The sequence below is a fragment of the Equus przewalskii genome, chromosome 10, assembly GCF_037783145.1.
Source record: "Equus przewalskii isolate Varuska chromosome 10, EquPr2, whole genome shotgun sequence".
Classification (NCBI taxonomy): domain Eukaryota; kingdom Metazoa; phylum Chordata; class Mammalia; order Perissodactyla; family Equidae; genus Equus; species Equus przewalskii.
Genome location: NC_091840.1, coordinates 5,813,943 through 5,833,882, shown reverse-complemented (window position 1 = coordinate 5,833,882; position 19,940 = coordinate 5,813,943). Strand labels below are relative to the sequence as shown.

General features: G+C 41.8%; 1 protein-coding gene across 6 annotated transcripts in view; it reads right to left on the bottom strand.

The window, feature by feature from the left end:
• PRPSAP1 (phosphoribosyl pyrophosphate synthetase associated protein 1) overlaps positions 1 to 19,940 on the bottom strand; it is a 39,501-nt gene that overhangs the window by 16,367 nt on the left and 3,194 nt on the right. For 3 of the 6 annotated variants that reach the window (XM_070559963.1, XM_070559960.1, XM_070559961.1), the window contains exons 2-7: positions 18,380 to 18,432; positions 16,007 to 16,073; positions 8,513 to 8,685; positions 7,086 to 7,201; positions 6,591 to 6,646; positions 5,884 to 6,029 (exon numbers count right to left, since the gene is read on the bottom strand). In XM_070559963.1, coding sequence (XP_070416064.1) covers positions 5,884 to 6,029; positions 6,591 to 6,646; positions 7,086 to 7,201; positions 8,513 to 8,666 — 472 coding nt within the window. In that variant the 5' untranslated portion in view covers positions 8,667 to 8,685; positions 16,007 to 16,073; positions 18,380 to 18,432. Of the gene's footprint in view, positions 1 to 5,883; positions 6,030 to 6,590; positions 6,647 to 7,085; positions 7,202 to 8,512; positions 8,686 to 16,006; positions 16,074 to 18,379; positions 18,433 to 18,617; positions 18,836 to 19,940 lie in introns of all 6 variants that reach the window. The other 3 variants (XM_070559962.1, XM_070559965.1, XM_070559964.1) reach the window with 2 other exon arrangements.

Sequence of the window (19,940 nt, the reverse complement as noted above, 5' to 3'; positions counted from 1 at the left end):
AACCGACGAGGGACCCCACAGGACCACTGTGACTACGAGGAGGGGTCCAGGCCCAGTCAGTAACAGCTGACAGGGTTCCTGGTTGGGGCAGTCTAAACAGCTGCCCCCTCCTCACACACCAGTCGCAACAAGTGGAAGCAGCGAGTAAACTCTATCTCTATGCGGAGGCACAAATACACGCCATCAAGCAGTATGAAAAAATATATTAAATCTCCACAACAGAAGGAAAATGATAAGCCCCCAGAAAACAATCCCAAAGACAATGAAATCTATAACCTAAATGACGATGATTTCAAAACTGCCATTATTAAAAAACTCAACAACCTAAAAGAGAATTCAGATAGACAACTCAATGAGTTCAGGAGGTATGTCACAAAAGAGTTTGACACTATAAAGAAGAACCAATTAGAAATACTGGAGATGAAGAACACAATGGAGGAGATTAAGAAAAATCTGGACTCTCTGAACAGTACGGTCAATAATATGGAGGACAGAATTAGCAATTTGGAGGATAGAAATGCTGCAGGCAGAGGAGGAGAGAGAATTAAGACTAAAAAGAAACCAAGAAACTCTCCGAGAATTATCCGACTCAATTAGGAGATGCAACATAAGGATTATAGGTATACCAGAGGGAGAAGAGAAGGAGAAGGGGGCAGAAGGCCTGTTCAAAGAAATAATAGCTGAGAACTTTCCAAACTTGGGAAGAGAGATGCAACTTCACGTCACAGAAGCCAATAGATCTCCAAACTTTATTAACACAAGAAGACCAACCCCAAGACATATAGTAGTGAAACTAGCAAAAGTCAATGACAAAAAGAAAATACTAAGGGCAGCGAGGCAGAAGAAAATTAACTTACAAAGGAAACCCCATAAGGCTATCAGCAGATTTCTCAGGAGAGACCTTACAGGCTAGAAGAGATTGGAATGAAATATTCAAAACTCTGAAGGACAAAAACCTGCAGCCAAGGATACTCTACCCAGTGAAAATATCCTTCAAATACGAAGGAGAAATAAAAACTTTCCCAGATAAACAAAAGTTAAGGGAGTTCATCACCACAAAACCTCCTCTTCAAGAATCGCTCAGGAAGAAACTCATTCCTGAAAAATCAAAAAAAGGAAAGGGGTTACAAAATCCAGAACAAAGGAGATAAGCAGAAGGACAATAATACAAAGTAACAGCTCTCCATCAGGACAAAATGCAAAAGAACCGGAAAACAAGTGATAAAATTGCAACAGTAGGCCCCCACGTTTCAATAATCACACTAAATGTGAATGGATTGAACTCTCCAATCAAAAGGCACAGAGTGGCAGGATGGATCAAAGAACAAGATCCAACAATATGCTGCCTCCAGGAAACACACCTCAGCCCCAAAGACAAACACAGACTCAGAGTGAAGGGATGAAAGACAATACTCCAAGCCAATAATGAACAAAAGAAAGCAGGTGTTGCCATACTTAGACAAAGTAGACTTCAAAGCAAAACAGATAAAGAAAGACAAAGAGGGGCAGTATATAATGATAAAAGTGACGCTCCACCAAGATGACATAACAGTTATAAATATATACGCACCTAACACAGGGGCACCAAAATTCGTAAAGAAACTATTAACAAAACTAAAAGGAGACATCAACAGCAATACAATAATACTAGGGGACCTCAACACCCCATTAACACCAATGGACAGATCATCCAGACAGAAAATCAACAAGGAAATTATAGAATTAAATGAAAAATTAGATCAGATGGACCTAATAGATATATATAGGACATTTCATCCAAAAACAGCAGGTTACACATTCTTCTCAAGCGGGCATGGAACATTCTCAAAGATAGACCATATCTTGGGAAACAAAGCAAGCATCAATAAGTTCAAGAGGGTTGAAATAATATCAAGCATCTTTTCTGATCACAATGCTATGAAACTAGAAATCAACTACAAGAATAAAGCTGGGAAAGGGCCAAAAATGTGGAGACTAAACAACATGCTACTGAACAAACAATGGATTATTGAAGAAATTAAAGAAGAAATCAAATATTATCGGGAGACAAATGAAAATGAAAACACACCGTACCAAATTATTTGGGACGCAGCAAAGGCAGTCCTAAGAGGGAAATTCATTGCAATACAGGCTCACCTCAATAAGGAAGAAAAATCTTACATAAACAACCTCAAATGACACCTAACGGAATTAGAAAAAGAAGAACAAACAAAGCCCAAAGTCAGTAGAAGGAGGGAAATAATAAGAATTAGAGCAGAAATAAATGATATTGAAACAAAAAAGACAGTAGAAAGGATCAATGAAACAAAGAGTTGGTTCTTCGACAAAATTAACAAAATCGACAAACCTTTAGCCAGACTCAGTGAAAAAAAAAGAGAGAAAGCTCAAATAAATAAAATTAAAAGCGAGAGAGGAGAAATCACAACAGATACCGAAGAAATACAAAGGATCATAAGAGAATACTATGAAAAACTATATGCCAACAAATTGAACAACCTAGAAGAAATGGATAAATTCCTAGCCTCATACAACCAACCAAACTGAATCAGGAAGAAATAGAGAATCTGAATAGACCAATCACAAGTAAAGAAATAGAAACAGTAATAAAAAACCTCCCCAAAAATAAGAGTCCAGGACCAGACAGCTTCTCTGGAGAATTCTACCAAACATTCAAAGAAGATTTAATACCTATCCTTCTCAAACTATTCCAGAAAATAGAGGAAGATAGAGCACTTCCTAATACATTCTATGAAGCCAACATCACCCTGATGCCCAAACCTGACAAGGACAACACAAAGAAGGAAAACTACAGGCCAATATCACTGATGAACATAGATGCAAAAATCCTCAACAAAATTTTGGCAAATAGAATACAGCAATATATCAAAAAGATTATACACCATGATCAAGTGGGATTTATACCAGGGACACAGGGATGGTTCAACATCCGCAAGTCAATCAACGTGATTCACTACATTAACAATATGAGAAACAAAAACCACACGATCATCTCAATAGATGCAGAGAAAGCATTCGACAAGATCCAACATCCATTTATGATAAAAACCTTCAATAAAATAGGTATTGAAGGAAAGTACCTCAACATAATAAAGGCCATATATGACAAACTCACAGCCAACATCATACTCAATGGACGAAAACTGAAACCCATCCCTCTCAGAACAGGAACAAGACAAGGGTGCCCACTTTCACCACTCATTCAACATAGTACTGGAGGTGTTGGCCAGAGCTATTCGGCAGGAAAAAGAAATAAAAGGAATCCAAATAGGCAACGAAGAAGTAAAACTCTCGCTGTTTGCAGATGACATGATCTTATATGTAGAAAACCCCAAAGAATCCATAGAAAAACTATTAGAAACAATCAACAACTACAGCAAAGTTGCAGGGTATAAAATCAACATACATAAATCAGTAGCATTTCTATATGCTAACAATGAACTAACAGAAAAAGATCTCAAGAACTCAATCCCATTCACGATCGCAACAAAAAGAATAAAATACCTTGGGATAAATTTAACCAAGGAAGTGAAAGATCTATACAACGAAAACTACAAGACCTTCTTGAAAGAAATCGACGACGACATAAAGAGATGGAAAGACATTCCATGCACACGGATTGGAAGAATAAACATAGTTAAAATGTCCATACTACCTAAAGCAATCTACAGATTCAACGCTATCCCAATCAGAATTCCAACGTCATTCTTTACAGAAATTGAACAAAGAATCCAAAAATTCATATGGGGCAGCAAAAGACCCCGAATTGCTAAAGCAATCCTGAGAAAGAAGAACAAAGCTGGAGGCATCACAATCCCTGACTTCAAAACACACTACAAAGCCACAGTAACCAAAACAGCATGGTACTGGTACAAAAACAGATGCACAGATCAATGAAACAGAATTGAAAGCCCAGAAATAAAACCACACATCTACGGACAGCTAATCTTTGACAAAAGAGCTGAGGGCCTACAATGGAGGAAAGAAAGTCTCTTCAACAAATGGTGCTGGGAAAACTGGACAGCCACAGGTAAAAGAATGAAAATCAACCATTTTTTTTCATCATTTACTAAAATAAACTCAAAATGGATCAAAGACCTAAAGATTAGGCCTGAAAGAATAAGTCTTCTAGAAGAGAATATCAGCAGCACACTCTTTGACGTCAGCTTCAAAAGAATATTTTTGGACACCATAACCCCTCACATGAGGGAAACAATAGAAAGAATAAACAAATGGGACTTCATCAGGCTAAAGAGCTTCTTCAAGTCAAGGGAAAACAGGATTGAAACAAAAAAACAGCCCACTAATTGGGAAAAAATATTCACAAGTTATTTATCCGACAAAGGGTTAATCTCCATAATATACAAAGAACTCACAAGACTCAACAATAAAAAATCAAATAACCCAATTACAAAATGGGCAGGGGACATGAACAGACATTTCTCCAAAGAAGATATACAGATGGCAAACAGACACATGAAAAGATGCTTATCATCACTAATCATCAGGGAAATGCAAATCAAAACTACACTAAGATATCACCTTACACCTGTTAGAATGGCAAAAATATCCAAAACCAAGAGTGACAAATGTTGGAGAGGCTGTGGAGAAATGGGAACCCTCATACACTGTTGTTGGGAATGCAAACTGGTGCAGCCACTATGGAAAACAGTGTGGAGATTCCTCAAAAAGTTAAGAATAGAAATACCTTATGACCCAGCCATCCACTACTGGGTATATATCCTAAGAACCTGAAATCAGCAATTCCAGAAGTTCCATGCGCCCTTATCTTCATTGCAGCATTATTCACAATAGCTAAGTCATGGAACCAACCTAAGTGCCCAGCAACTGATGATTGGATAAAGAAGTTGTGGTATATATATATACAATGGAATACTACTCAGCCATAAAAAAGGACAAAGACGTCCCATTCACAACAACATGGATAGACCTTGAGAGTATTATGTTGAGTGAAATAAGCCAGACAGAGAAAGACAAACTCTGTATGACTCCACTCATAGGTGGTAGTTAACACATGGACAAAGAGAACTGATCGGTGGTTGCCAGGGGAAAGGGGGGTGGGGGGAGGGCACTAGGGGTGAAGTGGTGTACCCACAACATGACTAATAATAATGTACAACTGTAATTTCACAAGGATGTTAACTTTTATAACCTTAATAAAAAGAAAAAAAGAAGATAACTGGCAGCAGATGTTAGCTCAGGGCTAACATTCCTCAAAAAGGGGGAAAAAATGAAATAATCTGTTTGAGGTGTAACCATTCTAATATTTTTCTACCCTATTAATCTCTGTACATTTCTGACACATGGAAAATAGATACAGATTTTTAAAAGAAATCATCTCCTTCCTCTAAAAAGCATTATGCATTTTCCAGTATAGAAGGTAGGTTATTGCCACTCAAAAGTCCATAGAAGTAAACAGCCTTCACAGTGTTGGATTAATGACAAGTTAGTCAGGTATCAGGTCAAAGGCTATATTACTAAAACAAGTGCTAAAAGTGACCTGATCACAAAAGCCTGCTCTATGATCACTCATCTTACCAAAATACAAAAGCTTAAGATTTCACACCATTACACATACAACTTTTTGAATAAAGCTAAAATTATTTCACACTCTCTGAATGCTAAGTGCTACCCAGATTAGCACGATTGTCCTTACATAGTCTGCAAATGCAGGCAACACAATCTCCTTTTACAAAAGGGGAAATCAATGCAATACCATTCAATTATTAAAAATAACAAGACAGCATACATCCACATAGGTATTAACTCCTAGGCATTCAGACTATTCAAAACTTTCTTCAATTTACAAATTTTACCAAAATTAAAACACAGAGCTAATCTTACATGGCAATTCCAGGCCAGGGTGGACAGTAGCATTTTTGACCATTGGGGGAGAATGACGACCGTCATCCATGTCCAGCTCTGTACACTGAGCTTCTCCATGGATTACAGCTAAACCCAGACGCAGTCTCTCAGCATATGACTGGGCCCTAAGAGAAAGACAAAGGGAAATGGCGAAATCCATAGGCAGAAGACCCAAGCGTTCATCACTTTGTCAACCATAAAATGGAAACATCCTTCAACCTTTCAGGGACACACTTAGGAGTTATTTATACAAGTGAGAATGTGAGGCCCAGGCAAGAATGTAAATGCCTCCAGAGGCACATGAGTTGAGATGTGGGCTGGTATCTGATTCTAGGTAATTCTGGTTTTACCCTTTGTCCAATATTCTAACATTCATCTTCAGGAGAACTTTGTTCGAAAAAGTCTCTTAAAAACCATCGCCTTTGAAGTGCTCACAGCCTCACAGTTTTCCTTTTCCTGAGAAACTGAAGGAAGAACTTCCCTTTCTCCCAAAGGAAAACTGAGTAACTCAGAGAAACACTCGTGTTGTTTGGAGACTGGAGGTGCAGGATGTGACAATGACATGGGGGAATGCTCGAGCCAATGAGCTTTTACAGGCCGTGTTATGACAGACCCTGGATTCCAAAACAGCTCATTTTGACTTCAGAAACGCCCACTGGGATGTGATAAATGTCTGGAATGTTTACCTTTTTGCAGCATCAGGAGACTTAGCTACAATGACTGCATTTCTATAATTTGGAATCTAGATTTGAAGGATAAATAAGAAAATACAGAAAAGTTATCAAAAAATAACACTCAGATGCTGGTATTACATTTTTTCCTCTTATGCTAGCAATCAAATATGCTAGAATTTCATTCACACACTTTAAATTTTTTAACATTTATCAATTAACATCATTGCAAAAGTCTGTTACATCAAGAAGATAAAAAATAATTCTTAAAATGTTCATTTTAGATAACATAAGTAAACTGCTAAAGATACTTAGAAGGAAATCCATTTTTAATGTCTTTAAAAAATATGTCCCTCCGTGCCTAAGTGGTGGCCCTCTCTGGCTGCCTCGGGCAGTAAGACTTAAGGGAAAGACCCTCTGATGTGCCTTCAGTATTGATTTCTGGTCCCAGAGGAAAACTACATGGGGTCTCTTTTGAGGACAATGGGGAGTTTGCTGGTGGCTCCTCACTTCTTCCTGGATATACTGAAGCAGGAAAGGTGAGGCTCTAAGGTTGTCCACGGGAAAGCTGAAAAAGCCTTGTATTTCCTTTTGATGAAGATCCATAGTGATAATGTGAGTTAAACCTGAAATTTTAAAACAAAAAATTACAAAGTTCACCCCTACAAGTTAACGGCTACAGCGGATACAAACTAGACGCCCAGCTCGTTTCCTAACAGAGGACTGCAGGCGGGGTACCGTGAGCAAGCACACTAGTTATAACTTCATCTGTGACCTTAACAAAACTGAATGAGCTAAAGAACATGTCAAGCCTACTGTAAAGCAGCCTATAACCTTCCACATGGACAAAGAGCCAAAGCTGAGAAAAAAGTGCTCTCCTCTACCATAATTATTAGCTTGGTCCTGAAAATTGAGAAAAGAAAAATCAGGAAGAAGCACAAACATAAATATGGAATTAATAAATACTGAAGAAATAATAGATGTAAAAAATAGCAAGGCCTTATTAAAGAATCTAGGAAGAAACGCCAAAGGACTGTGGCTAAGGCAGAAGGAATAAGAAAGCAAAAGCAAAGTAATATACACATTAGAAGAAAAGAAATTCATATAACACAAAGATACTGAAGAGTTTGGAACAATTTCTATATGTGAGAAAAGAACAGGTCAAGTAGAGTTCTTATAGAAAACCAATGAAGACATACTCTTATAATCAACAGTGCTAAACAACAAAAAAGTACATATATAAAGACACTGCAAATGGCCAAAGGTCAGCGCAAAACTTCCAGAGCAAAGAACCAGTATTACTTGTTCCTTTCAAAAACATTATACGTTTTTAGAGAGAATGGAATTCAAATATGTTTCTGAGGACTCAAATATATATGATTCATAGGCCAGAAAGTATGTCACTGCTACAAAAACAGAATAAAAGCAATTTGAAAATGAGCTGCTAGACAGAAAGAGAATCAGGGAGAAAAAAAGAATATGTAGCTGAAGAAGTAGTAAAAGAAAAATCCAGTTTTAATACTATATACATAAATAGAACTTAGCTAACTAAGGCAAATACATAAATTTAGACCGGAAGCTCAAAAGGTCACGTATGAATGCCAAGTTCACCAGCTAAAATTTTAACGATGACAAGATGAAATGGAAAAGAAGCGACAGATTGATGAAAAGTCCAAGATGAGAGAAGAGTAGAAAACAGTGAAGCAGACGATTCGCCCTCAAGTAAGACAAAGAGAAAAGAAAAAGATATGAATTTCTACCTAAGCTCACATAACCCTGACCAGAACTATGCAAAAGGAAATAAGGAACAAGTAATTAATGAACAACGCTTAGGGAAAATAGGTCCCAAATTAGCTGTCTGAGGTATGGACTAATCTCGAGAAGGTAAGAGTCCTAAAGGACAGCGCTGGACGCCCAGGGGCCCTGTCCACACCCACCTGCTTTCGCCAGCATCGAAGCTAGGAGCTTGCACACAATGGAACCCCTCTTCCTCATCTTGCTTTGCTTGCTGTAGGGGAAATAAGGGATGACTCCAATAATATTCCTGGCGCAGGCAGTCTTTAGAGCGTAAGCCATGATCAGTAACTCCATCACAGCTGTATTCACATCTCTAAAACAGTTGAAAATTTGTATTTTTAGATTAGTTTCACTTATTAACCCCTAGAAAAGATCTCAACTTCAGCAATTTAATGTGGGCTGCCAAGATGGGTGCTATACAGGTATTTTATCATCAACATTAGCTTATGATGGCACTTCATACGTACAGGGGAAAGCTTATGAACTCTTCTTTTCAGCCATGTAAGCTCTGACTTTCATCAGTGGTTATTTAAAACCACAGCAGTTATCCACTCTTACCTCTGCCCAGATCTTCTGTCAGCGAGCGACACAATCACTGGAATGGCATGTGAAGCAGATGTAAGCTGCTGGTGAACAGCATTAACCAACATCTGCCTGTACCATACCAGGGATCGTAGACGCAGTCCAGCATGCTAGCACACTGTTTTCCTGCAAATGCCAAGGGAACCCGCTCCCTTCTCTTGAGCTGCCGTTACCAGAAAGGATGTGGTCTACTGTTTCTTTCGAGGGTGGAGGATAATAACACGGAGGATGGGAAGTCTCAGAATTTGTTTTCAAAAATGCCCCCCATCCCTTCTTTCCTTGAGATAGACAGATTCCTAACAAAGATTACCCAGATAGACAAAGAGGGAAATACGAATCTGAAAGATATTCAAAGGAAAGGCTATTTCCAATTTTAACGAATGTGGATTGATACCCTTTGCCAAGGCTGATGAAGCCTAAGGTGGGCTCTGCCCTTAAAAAATGGCTTGAGGGGCTGGCTCCGTGGCCGAGTGGTTAAGTTCGCAGGCTCCACTGTGGCGGCCCAGGGTTTGGATCCTGGGCGCGGACATGGCACCGCTCGGCAGGCCACGTTGAGGCGGCGTCCCACATCCCACAACTAGAAGGACATGCAACTAAGATATACAACTGTGTGCAGGGGGGTTTGGGGAGATAAAGCAGGGGGAAAAAAAAAAAAAGACTGGCAACAGTTGTTAGCCCAGATGCCAATCTTTGAAAAAAAAAAGGCTTGAAATCCTTCCAGATGCTTTTCCAATGCTCAACATCTCTAGCCTCCTCCTACTCCTCTTTGGATTATCCAAGTGTCCTCAAGCATCCCCCTCTTTTGGGTCAGAAGTGTCTCTCTTGCCTTCCACAGAGAGAAGGGATCATTTCCCATGTCTTAGTTCCCACCCACGTGAGGAGCAGGGTCTTTGGTGTCAGTTCTTGAATTATGATACGCAGCAGCAAATGGAAAGCCTGCCATCAACACAGTAGAGACTTAATAAACGCTGGCTGAGCAAGTGGTTAAATGAAATACTCATCACGAGATGCTTTCTCGCTTGAAGGAGAGGCAGGCTATTGCCTCCCAGTCTCTTCCACTTTATGTCTCCATCTCTCTCTAAGGGAATCCATCCTCAGTGCACCTGAGAGTGAGCAATCGCAAAGGCATCTTTCTACTCTGACAATGATTTCCACTTTCGCATTCCACTGGTGGAACTTCTAACCTCACCTTTGTAATCTGGATTTTTCATTAACTATTTCAGGGTTCTGTCATGAAAACATGTCTCCCAGGGTAGGTATAATGGATTCGGGGCTCACTCTAAGACAACTAAGACATTCCTTTGGGATGGCTGATAGGCTACATTTTTCCCAGTTATCAATTCCTTCCCCTGAAACAAACTGGAACATTTTTCTCCCTCATACTCCCAAATTAATAATGTCCAAAGTCCGGCATCAAAAGGTCAGAGGACACACAACCTTTTGGTATAATCGGGACAAAACACTTACCAAACACTTTCAAAGTATCTGAGAATTCATAATTCTTGGTCAATTTTAGATCATTCATACAACAAATATTAACTGAGCAACCTGAGTCAGGCACTGTGTCAGGTGGGGGAGATAAAACAGCAAACAAGGCTGACCACATCTTAGGAGAATGCCAGAGGCCCACACCGGACCACTCTTGCGGCAATCATTCGTCCCAAGAAGGGGCACATGAAACTCACGGAAGAAGGCTCCCCTTCCCAAAGTCTTTTGTACTTTAGTGCACAGACAGGAGAGCTGCTGTGCCCGCATCCGATCGTCTAAACTGATGCCTTGTGGGCTCTGAACGTTACACTGGAAGCCTGCACACTACTCGGAGGACAGAATGTAACTTAGGAGTTGAGACCTAGACGAAACACCATAGGCGCTATACGCATTATATATCATACTCACTATGGCAAAAGTCCTCCTTCTTGTAGAGACTGCTTGTCAAGGTCAGAAATAAAATTAGGGCTTTCTTAACCTGCTTATGTCACACTGTGTGGCATTACAAAAGCTCCACTAGCTGTGTTTTTTTTACACCAGATCCCAATGCCAACAATATGTTTAGAGATGAAATCAATTTAATGGATTCTGAAAGACTATCTGTCCAGGTGGCGGGTTTTTAGCTGGCTCTGTGAGAGCATTTATAACACACAACCATATGATACAGGGAGGTTTGGACAGCGCACCACAAGGGAGGTCCAGATAGTAAGATGTTCATCTAACGAGATGAACGATTCTGGAGGAACCTTGATTTCAGAATACCTTTCCTTCCATTAATTACTAATTTCTCCCATGAGGTTTTTATTTTTCACTTTTTCCTCTTCCTAAGGACCTGTGCCAAGGAATTCAACATCCTCCAGCACAAGGCTAAGGAAAGCCTCCCACACCTACCCCTTATTGCTCAGGAAGGCAACAAAAGGGCCTTTGTCACACTGGCTTTCCCCATTTGCTGACGGACACTGGACAAACTGGACACCAGGCAGTTCCTCTGCAGGCTAAGAGAGTGAAGCAAAATTGGCTGGCAGCCTCTGCTTTGTTTATCTGTTCCCTAAGACCGTTCCGAGTACATCCGCGCTAGTTCTTGTCGTCTTTGTATCTAAGTAGGACAATGTGAACTGTTTACCAACTGACTATTTTTCTTTTCTCTAAGATAATCACATTCTATATTAAACTCAGCCCTTACTGTTCTATCATTTTCAATAGGCAAGAACGAGTGTGAGGTGAGGATATAGACATGGTCTATATACATCAATTAAACTGTCCAAGACTGCAAAGACAGACCAAGACCATAGATGGAAATCATGAGAACACGGCAATGGGGCAGGAGGGACTCCACCGCCACCTCCAACAATTAATCCCCTGCAGCAAATAAGCTGTAAATGTTCTTTTAACGAGTCTTATGTTACAGCAACGTACAAGTTTTAACATAAACATGAAAACTGTCCTTCAAAAAACGCTGTGTAAGCTTCATATCTACTTTACACAGTTCCATTGCTCAGTACACGTGGCAGCTCCCTGAGGAGCACACCTTTCAATTACGCAACACAGTCACTTCATTCAGAACGGCTTGTTGCCCTTCCCAAAAACTCACTCCACCTTCAACAACCAAAACTGTACTATTACTGGAAGGAGTCAAAAGCAATACCCCGCAGGTTCTCAAAGTGGTTCCAGAAGAGCTCCGAAGCCATCCTGAAAGACACAGCACCACAAGAGGGAACACGCTGCATCTCGGGATGCTGGCTCTGGAGGCGACTGAGCTCACGCGAACGTCCAAGCTGTGGGCTGTTTGTCTAAAATCAGCCTTACTGCTGGAGGTAAGATCCCCTCTTCCTCTACAATAGGAAAGTCCATGAGATATACTCCTTCATCTATATAACTATTTATAGTAGATAATACCAGAAAACTACATTCTCTGTCTTCTTTAGTTGTTGAGCAGTAAAAACACTAGTTCAATGTGGCGAAGCCAGTAGCTTTTTTGTATGGGATACACACACACATCCACTCAACACACACACTCTCTTTGTCCCTTCTGCAAATTTTCCTCTCCCATCTCCAACATCCTAAGAGATACAGGAACTGCCTGGTGAGGATACTTTTGCTTTGGTAACACCAAACTGAACCATCGGGAAGAGAAATGTGGCTACTAAATCTCCACACAGGTACACACGAGGGAACCTCACCGTCCCCAGGACAGCGGTCTGGCTTTCCAAAGCACCATGTATGCCTGGGCTGCTTCGTCACAGAGAAAGGGGCCTTTCCACGTGGGGAGACACGCACGTAAAGTTACCGTTATGGTCATTCACTCTCTCCACTGCAACTCCGCGGACTGCTCCCTACCTCCTCCTCTGGCCAAATTCTCTAATACCCGAAGTACAAGTGAAAAACTCGCACGTTTCCTAGTTAGCCATTAACCAACTCGTTTCTCTGTTTATTCTGTCCTTTCCCTGGAAAACATTCGCACAGGTGATCCTTCGTTGGTAAAGGTTAGCCTCTCTCACCGCCCGCAGTGTCACTCCAGATTGCATGTATTCAATATTTATACTGAACATTCTTGGTTACCACAAGATATCAAAATGGAGAATTATATAAAATGCAACTTCTTACCACAAAAGAGACTAACAACACGCTGTTTCGAGATCACAAGAGGACAGCCCTATTAACAGTGCACGTTACTCTGCCGTGCCAGTAGACTGAACTTACACTGCTTATGACATATTAAGGGAAGTCAGAGCTGAAACCAGGAATTTCAAAGTACAGACAGGAATCCCAAAAGTCTGTGCAGTTCCAGGTGAGACCCAGTGGGGAAGGAAATATCAAGTATTAGGGGCTCGCTGTGGCCTAAGAGCAGCAGAGGGGAACCACAGTTGTCCTGTGAGGACAGCAAGGCACAAAGATCGCGTAGTATTCATTAATTCACTCCACAAGGACTTGAGGGACTACAAACGTTAGCAACACGGAAGGTCAAAACCCACTTATTCATTAAACGAAGAATCACCAAGTGCCTCCTCCAGGCCGGATGCTGTTTGAATCAGAGAACTCCACCCTCATTGAGCTTGTTTTCCAATGGGGATACAGAGGGAGACGCGTCACAACAAAGAGAAAATCAGGGACACAGCTGTCCCTCTCCCCGGCACGCGTGAACACACACATGCACATGCAAACCCAAATATGGAAATCTGTGTTCAGAGAACACACAGAGGGATGACGCTGAGGGTGGGGGCACGACTGGATGAGACAGCCCACCAGAAGCCCTTCAGCTTCACACACTTCACATACCAGCCACTGCCAAGTTGGCTAGTACTGTTATTACAGCTCTTCCCTGCTTCCGAAAACCATAATAAAAGTAAAGGGAAAAGAATACTCAGCTGCCTCAGGAAAGTGTGCTATAAAAACATTCAGTCTTACTAGTCAACCCTATGATTAAGGAATTTATCAAAAAAGACTATACTTTCACACAAGGCATCAAAGCCGCCACAATCCCAACTCATCACGAAAATGAAAAAGTGATCAACATCCTGGCTCTCCAACAACGTCCTTCAGGGGTCTACGAACGGCAGGGGAGGCAGCGCACCAACCCCTCAGTCACAATGTCATCCATGACCATCCAAGAAAACAGGGTCTCTGATGTGAGGAGGTCAGACCTGTTAGTTCCTCCCCCAACTCAGGGATGATCCTAAATACATGTAACAGAACACAGGAACCAAGAGCACAGCTGCTCGAGTGCTGGCACCCGACTGATCGTACTAAGTGAATACTTTTCCTAGAGAAGAGCTCAAGCCAGAGCTCAAATTCCAGGTTAAGATGTAGACTTGCGAATCAACACCAAGATTTATTAAAGATAAACAATTCTTTACACAATACACATTCTTTTGCTATCATAAATTCAGTTAAAAGACTTTACTAACCAATACTGCCTTTGAACTTAGGCCCCTGTATTTCCTGGAGGATCAATGTCAAAACTGGCCTATCTGTGGTAACAAAGGCCACGCTTCTACTCTTCTCCACCCCTTGATAAACTAGTAAAGTGCTCTTAGTAGTCTCAGGTGGCCAAGCCAAGGACCTAGGGTCACCTGCAGCTCTCTCCCATGCCCTAAGGAACTCAAGAATTGGGGATGGGGAAGTGTCGACAATGCAACCTCACTACTCACTACCAACAAAAACCAGGATAAGCACAGAAGGCCAGGGAACAGCCCTGAGAGTCAAAGCTCCCTTATTACACGCCTTTTACTCCTGGGCAAGCCTCTCAAGTCTTCCGTTCATTTCTAAGATGCAGTGTCCAACGAAAGCACTGGGCAAGAAGATTCCCGTCACCAGGAGGCAGAATACGAGACCAAAATTGCTGGAGGAGACGTAATTATTAGCATATCTCCAACGGAGGGCAAGGCAGAAGTATCTATCAATACTACAAATATTACAAACGTCTATCAGTGCAGCCCAGCCACCAGTACTACAAATGCATGGGTCCTTGCACCCAGCAATTCCATTTCTTGGAATCTTCCTTCAGATATACCCCGAACACGAGCAACGCGACAGTCCACTGCAGCATTATTACGGTGGCTACTGATGAGAGACCCATCCCCAACCCTCGGGAGGGTGGGGCTGAAAGTTCCAACCCTCTAATCACCTGGTTGCTTCCCCCTGGCAACCAACCCCCATGCCCTGGTTATCTAGGGGCCTTCCAAAAATCACCTCATCAACATAAACTCAGGTGTGGTTGGAAGGGGCTTGCTGTGAATAATAAGACACCTTTATTGCTCTTATCATTTAAGAAATTCCAAAGGTCTTAGGAGCTCTGTGCCAGGAAAGGGAGGAAGACCAAATATCTATTTCTTATTGCTAATCACAATCTCGCTGAGGCTCAGAGTAGCTGCCATGTAGGATTTGTCTTTAGGATTAAAAATTATACATATGAAGTACCCGCAAACGGCTGGCGCTCAGTGCCATTCCTATTACTAACATGGTCTCAGGAATCCAAATGGATCCAGAAACGAAGGCCTGGATTTTTCAAAGGCACCCATAGTCTAACCACCTCATTCTCTGTGACAGGGGGCGAGGAGGTAATCCCACATTGAACGTCCTACTCAGGTGGGCTAGGATTCCCCCGGGTCAGCACTCCGGCCCGAAGGGAAAGAGCGGCCAGAATGACAGCTGCAACGAGACAGGCTAGACACGGACCCCTGCGCAAAACAAAATGCAGTGCAGAAAACTGTCTTGACGGGGATGAAAGAGTAGCAGCTACGCAATGCATTTAACAACAAAAAGCTCTCCAGCAGAGTTGAACAGACAGACGCTGGCCCAGGTTCAGTGCAGACGGAGGTAAGCTATTTTGCCCTTGAGGAGTTTAAAGCCTGGAGAAGATGATCAAGTAAACAGACAACAGTACAATGTGATAAACAGGGCAGGAATTCCAAGACCGTCACTGTACTTTGGGAAGCACTTAGTTTAACACGCGAACACATTTATAATTTAAAGAAAACTACACCATTGTTCACATAAGATAATGAATTATTTCACTAAGATTTTGTAAGAAGAAAATGGATACATAAAGCAGTGCTGACTCTTACCTGGGTATTGTCTGTATAATGAAAATATCTTGGCCACGAACAGATTCTTTTATTTCAACTCTTGTTTCTGAAAAACAAAAACGTTCTATAGTTTTAAGAAAAGCACTTCACGATGCAATAACTAGTCAGCATTTGGAGGCAGTAAAGATGAATCTAAACCAACGCATCACTTAGTCACCCAAATAATTCTTAATAGATCCCAGAACGACATGTACATGTATAAAACATAGTCAAGCTACGGGGAAAATAAGCCAAAAATAGACTAGAAGGCAAAAGTGACAAATATGTCTACATACAATCTCAGGGTCCAAAAGAAAATCCATCACCAAAATAAAGACAAGACGCTTGGGCAAAAGTCTTACAGCAAATAAAGAAGCCAAAGGTTAACATCCTTATTATTCTTTCAACAAACATTGAGGTCTCCTCTGTGCCAGGCCCTGTGTTGGGGTCCCAAAGTGGAGGACCTGGACGAGGGGGTGAAGACTGACCCAGGAGAGGCAATGCAACAGCAAAGGCTGGCACACTCTCCGGGCCACTTGCAGAGAAAGACCAGCCGTGATGAACGAGAAATAACAGGGCCGGAAACAAGGGCCTCAGTGCAAGCTGAAATGTGCAGTGAGGAAGGGAGTAGGGAACATGCAAGGACATGGGGGCAGAGGGTGCCAGGCAGAGGGGCAGTGAGTCATCCACTTGGAAAGCCGAGTGAATTAGGAGAAAGATAGAGTGGAGGTCAGGTAGCCACGGGGGCCAGACCATGCAGGAGTCTGGATTTTATTCTAAGGGTGATGGGAGAGTCACTGCAGGATTCAAGGATGGGAGGGGTGACAAGATGGGGCTACTGTGTAGAGAAACTGTTGCAGGGCAACAGTGACACTAGGGAGACTATTCCGGTTGTTTCTGAAGGAGTCAGGCAAGCAACAGATGGGAGGCTGGACCAGAGCAGCTGCAGTGGGGGAGTGAGAAGTGGTCAGACTGAAGATGTACACTTGAGTCAGAGTGCACAAGATGGGCTGATGGACATGAGGAGGACGAGGCAGGTGAGGTGGGCAGAACTCCAATCCCAAAGGGCCCCCCGCGATTGCTAAGGAGACTGGACTCTGGCCTACAGGATTTTAGGCAATAATAAGTCAAAAATATTTGTATTTTCGAAATATTGTGGTAGAAGTGAGTAGAATGGACTAGAGAGGCTGAAAACGGAGGCAGGAAGACCTGTTGGGAAGCTACTCCAACAGCCCGAGATAGGGATAAGGAGGCCGAGAACAACGGGCGTGGAAACGGAGGAAAAGGTCTTCTTAAACCACCTTCTCCTCCCGGAGAGCTGCGTTTCATGAGAGCCTCGAACGCCACCACTGTGAATTAAAACATCTATTGCTAAATAGACTGTTTCACCTATCTGCATTCATCTGCAAGTTTTTAAAATACTGACATCTCCTGATTCACCCTGGCAGTAGATTAAGTTTCTAAAGGCACCAAGTAAAAAGTTGCTACGCGTGGAGGCTGGATGAAGGATATCTGAGGTTAATTATAACACACATTTTTTTTAATTATAATTTTTTAACTATAATTATAACTTACGCACTCCCTGGAAATGTGTGCTTTCCATTAAACCATCCACTAAATTATCTCTCCCTTTTCAAATATTTTGACTTTTCAGATCCCTAAACATCATGTCTTAGTAATTTATCCCCTCAAGCTCCTCACACCATAGATGGTTACACCTTAGAAAGAGAAAAGGAAGCACGGAATCACGAATCCAGGCTTTCAACTCTGCAAAAAGAATTACAGATTATTTTATACTAACTTGTCTTCACAATGAATAAGGGCATTGTAACCTGAAGTATATGGCCCCACTAGGAGATTTAGGAGGCAGCATTCCCAGGACACTGGCCATCAACAAAGTGCCTTCAAGCATTATCACTTAATGTGACAGTTCTCACAGAAACCCAGATGGCAGCAAAAACGGGTTACTAACCCACGGTGAGAGGCTACAAGAGACCTGAGAGAAAAACTGAGATGAACTCAAAGCAGATGGCTCTTGACGCCATTTGATAACCTAATGAGACAAACAGACGTAAAAAGTGTTTATCAAATCCAGCCCAATATAGAAGAAAGAACTTATTCTCTACAGCTCTCCTCTTTTCATTCTAAAACAACAGGACATTTGCACTATCTTGGAAAAGGAGGAAAGAAGACTGAGAGGAGAACAAAGAAGACAGGACGTAAAGGGAGCATGGAATGACCACTTACACCTCTAACGCTAAGAGAAAGGGGTTTCTGTGTTGAACATGAGTGACATCTGCCTTTTAAAAACATGCCAGCCAATTAAACAGAGTTTAGAGAACAAAGGGTGTTTAAGAAGTAATTTTAACTTGCCTCCATTGGTCTCTTGATATACCACAGACTTCCCCAATTCAGCACCGAGCCGCCTATAGGGGGTGAAAAAGGCAATCAGGAGCGCTCTTTTTTAAAGAGCTCCAGTTTACATGCATATGGTTAACAAAAAGACTAAAACAACTAGACTGGCATTCTTTCCCAAAAAACTATTTGGAAAGTTTAATTTGTTAAGAACTAAAAACCCGTTGTCACGCCGCCAGCAGCTCCGAGTGCTCACCATTGTGACACGCTGCTTTACTGTCGTCCACAGGCAAAGTTCAAGGTCTAGTTCGTTGGTTTTTGAATAATAATTGTCTTGGAAAATCATTCCCAAACAAATGCTTGGTTACTAGCAACAATTCCAGAAACACAGGCCAGAGGTAAATGCCTCAACTGTCAAAAGCACACAGACTTCAGTGCCATTGACCAAATACAGCTGTGTATCTTCTTTGGATCCTGATTAGAACAAACCAAGTGTAAAAAAGCAATTTTTGAGGCAATCAGGGAAATATGAACAAGGACTAGATACTAGATGTTATTAAGGAATTAATGGTGGTGTAGGTTTTTTTAGTTCTTATCGCTTAGCATTACCATTTTTAGGAGTGAAATGATATGACACAGGGGCGGAATCTGTTTAAAAATACTCCCGTCATGGGGGCCGGCCCCGTGGCCGGGTGGTTAAGTTCGAGCGCTCTGCTTCGGTGGCCCAGGGTTCGGATCCTGGGCGCGGACACGGCACCACTTGTTAGGCTCGTTAGGCCATGCTGAGGCGGTGTCCCACATGCCACAACTAGAAGCACCTACAACTAAAATATACAACTATGTACTGGGGGGGATTTGGGGAGAAAAATCAGGAAAAAAAAACCCCAAAAACCTCCAGTCAGGTATACAATGGAATATCATTCAGCCTTAAAAAGGAATGAAATTCTGGTACATGCTATAATATGGATGAACCTTGAAAAAATTATTCTAGGGGCCAGCCCAGTGGACAGGGGTTAAGTTTGCACGTTCCGCTTTGGCAGCCTGGGGTTTGCCAGTTCAGATCCCAGGTGCGGACCTATGCACCGCTTGGCAAGCCATGATGTGGCACGCATCCCACATATAAAGTGGAGGAAGATGGGCATGGATGTTAGCTCAGGGCCAGTCTTCCTCAGCAAAAAGAGGAGGATTGGCGGCAGATGTTAGCTTGGAGCTAATCGTCCTCGAAAAAAAAAAAAGAAAAAATTATTCTAGTAAAATAAGTCAGGCACAAAAAGACAAATATTGCATGATTTCATTTATAGGAGGTACCTAGGATAGGCAAATTCTTAGATATGGAAAGTAGAACACAGGTTACCAGGGGCTGGAAGAGGAGAGAATGGTGAATTAGTGTTTAATGGGCATGGAGTTTCTGCTGGGGATGACGAAAAAGTTCTGCAAATGCAGAGTGGTAACAGTTACACAACATTGTGCACGTACTTAATGCCAGTGAACTGTACACTTAAAAATGGTTAAAAAGGTAAATTTTATGTTATGTATGTCCTACCATAATTTAAAAAAATACTCCAGGCAAAAAAAGGTG